General features: G+C 54.0%; 1 protein-coding gene across 1 annotated transcript; it reads right to left on the reverse strand.

Moving 5' to 3' along the window:
* Positions 1-1,242: 1,242 nt before the first annotated feature.
* GLOTRDRAFT_134631 (uncharacterized protein) lies at positions 1,243-1,579 on the reverse strand (the record flags this gene model as incomplete). The annotated part of the gene is made up of 2 exons (XM_007873581.1): positions 1,243-1,447; positions 1,503-1,579. 2 exons carry the CDS (start codon positions 1,577-1,579, stop codon positions 1,243-1,245), a joined length of 282 nt encoding a protein of 93 aa, XP_007871772.1.
* Between the last annotated feature and the right edge of the window lie 648 nt (positions 1,580-2,227).

A 2,227-nucleotide genomic window follows, 5' to 3' on the forward strand; every position in this document is an offset into this window, starting at 1 on the left:
CAAATTACGGAGAAACTTTACCTCTGTAATTCTTCGAAAGGGATTGGTTGTTCTAAATAAAACCTACCCATATGGAACGGTCGCTGGGACGGCCTAGCGATGCTCGCGGGAATTACCGACGGCACGCTTAACTGACTATCTGGGGGTGGGCCTACGCGCACGCTGAGGCATACCTTGGCACGCGCCGACCCGCCATTCTCGCACCCCGGCCCCCCGCGGGCAATTTCGTGCCGCCGGGCCTGGCAGGCAGAGATCGCGCATCGATGGGGTCCGAAACTCATGCGATTGGTTCGGGGGTTCTTGCTACCCCCTATTGCAGCACCCCCGATCCTGTTTCATTAAGCACCAAACCCCCCAAAGTGCACCGTTCCCCCTCCACCGATCTCCGTCGGGTTGCAGCCTGGCTCGGTCGACCATCGATGGGGTCTGAAACTCATGCGATTGGTCCGGGGGTTCTTGCTACCCCCTATTCCAGCACCCCTGATCCTGTTTCGTTAAGCACCGAACCCCCCAATGTCCACCGTTCCCCCTCCACCAATCTCCGTCGGGTCGCAGCCTGGCTTGGTCAACCATCGATGGGGTCTGAAACTCTTTCGATTGCACCGGGGTTTATTGTGATCCCCTATTTAGCCACCCCTGAGTTTGTTTTGTCAAGCACCGAACATGCCAAAGTCCACCGTTCACCCTCCACCAATATCCACGGGAAGGCTGACTTTATTATGCATTACTTGAGCTGAAATGTGAAGTGAGCACATTGGGTATTTTTCCATCCTCCTATTCAAGCATGTACACACATCTTAAGTTGAGAACTGGAGTCCACAAAGTGCTCCATTTACTTTCCACCAATGCTCACAAGCCCACTTTATCATGCATTGTTTGGACTCAAATCTGAAGCAGGTGGGCTGGGGCTTTTGATATCTTCGAGATTCAAGCATTTATGAGGCCCTTCTGTTAAGCAGCAAAGTCCCCAAACAGTCTTCAGACTTCAACTTAGCAACAGGCAATTACTCAAGACATAGTTTGCACTGGATGAAGGGAAGTTGTAGCATAGAAACGAGTGTGGGTATATGGGGTTGTATGGGAATGAGATGAGAACTATGTGGGGCATTCAAGAAAGACTTCTGAGTATTAGGCAAGGGGATGGATAAGAAAGCGACAAAGCATGGATGTAGTGAATGTGCCAAAAGGAGTAAGCCAGCAGGGAAGAGCACAAGTTGATAGCTAGCGAGTGAATTAGAAACCTCAGTGTCCCTCCTCCCTCTCCTTCCTCTCCTTCTTTGCCCGCTCCCTCCTTGACATCTTAGAGCTAGATGCTGCTCCCTCCTCCATACCATGCTCACGCTCCAGTTCCCTCTCTGCCTTCTCATTCATCTTCCTCACCTTCTTTTCCTTGCGCCTAGCCCATCGCTTCTCCTCGTTGAGCTTCTTCTTCTCCTCCATCTCCTCCCTGCGATGGGTCAGGTAGTCCCTACCCATATGGAACGGACGGTAGGCCGGCCTACCGTCCGTCGCGGGAAATACTTCCTTTTCGGCCCTTCTGACTATCTGGCAGGGGGTTTACGCACCTCCCAGTCAACATTGAAACACCCGCCGGGACCCCCCTCCCCCCCTGCGGCCGCCTGCGGGCGCTTGTGTGCGGACGGCCTGCAACCCGCGACGGCAGGGGCTGGAATCGCTCCCCTCTCTCTGCTCTTTGTTGCAGCACCCTATTTCCACCCTTGTGAGCCTCTTTGCTTAGGCACCGCAGCCGCCAGACCCTCCCATTCAGCCTCCACCGATCTCCCTTGCTGGCACGGACATCGACGGTGGGGGCTGAAAGGGGTCAAATCTCTCCCCCGTTGCATGCATTCCCCCTTCTGAAGCTCCCTGAGTCTATCTCGGTAGGCACCCAACCCGCCAAACCCCATCGCTCGTGCTCCAGCGTGCTCCACCTGGGGCTCAGTGGGTCATGCAGGCTTGGAATTCACCGACAGACTCTGCACGTCTTGGACACACCCAAGGGCACCTCTGAAGTGAGGTTTGATCAGCCACCGCACCTTTCCCATGCCACAGTTGAGTTTCTACAGAATTACTATTATTCTGAGATAAACATCAGGAGGGATCGGACAGCTGGTGCTTAGCCAGTACTCAGTCCGCTGGTGTCAGGGATGATTCTACACCCTCATTCAAGTGTGTAGAGTCATATTTTATAGCCACCAGAGAGGCCAGCATGACCTGCTGTTTTGCT

The sequence above is a fragment of the Gloeophyllum trabeum genome, assembly GCF_000344685.1.
Source record: "Gloeophyllum trabeum ATCC 11539 unplaced genomic scaffold GLOTRscaffold_00350, whole genome shotgun sequence".
Taxonomy (NCBI): domain Eukaryota; kingdom Fungi; phylum Basidiomycota; class Agaricomycetes; order Gloeophyllales; family Gloeophyllaceae; genus Gloeophyllum; species Gloeophyllum trabeum.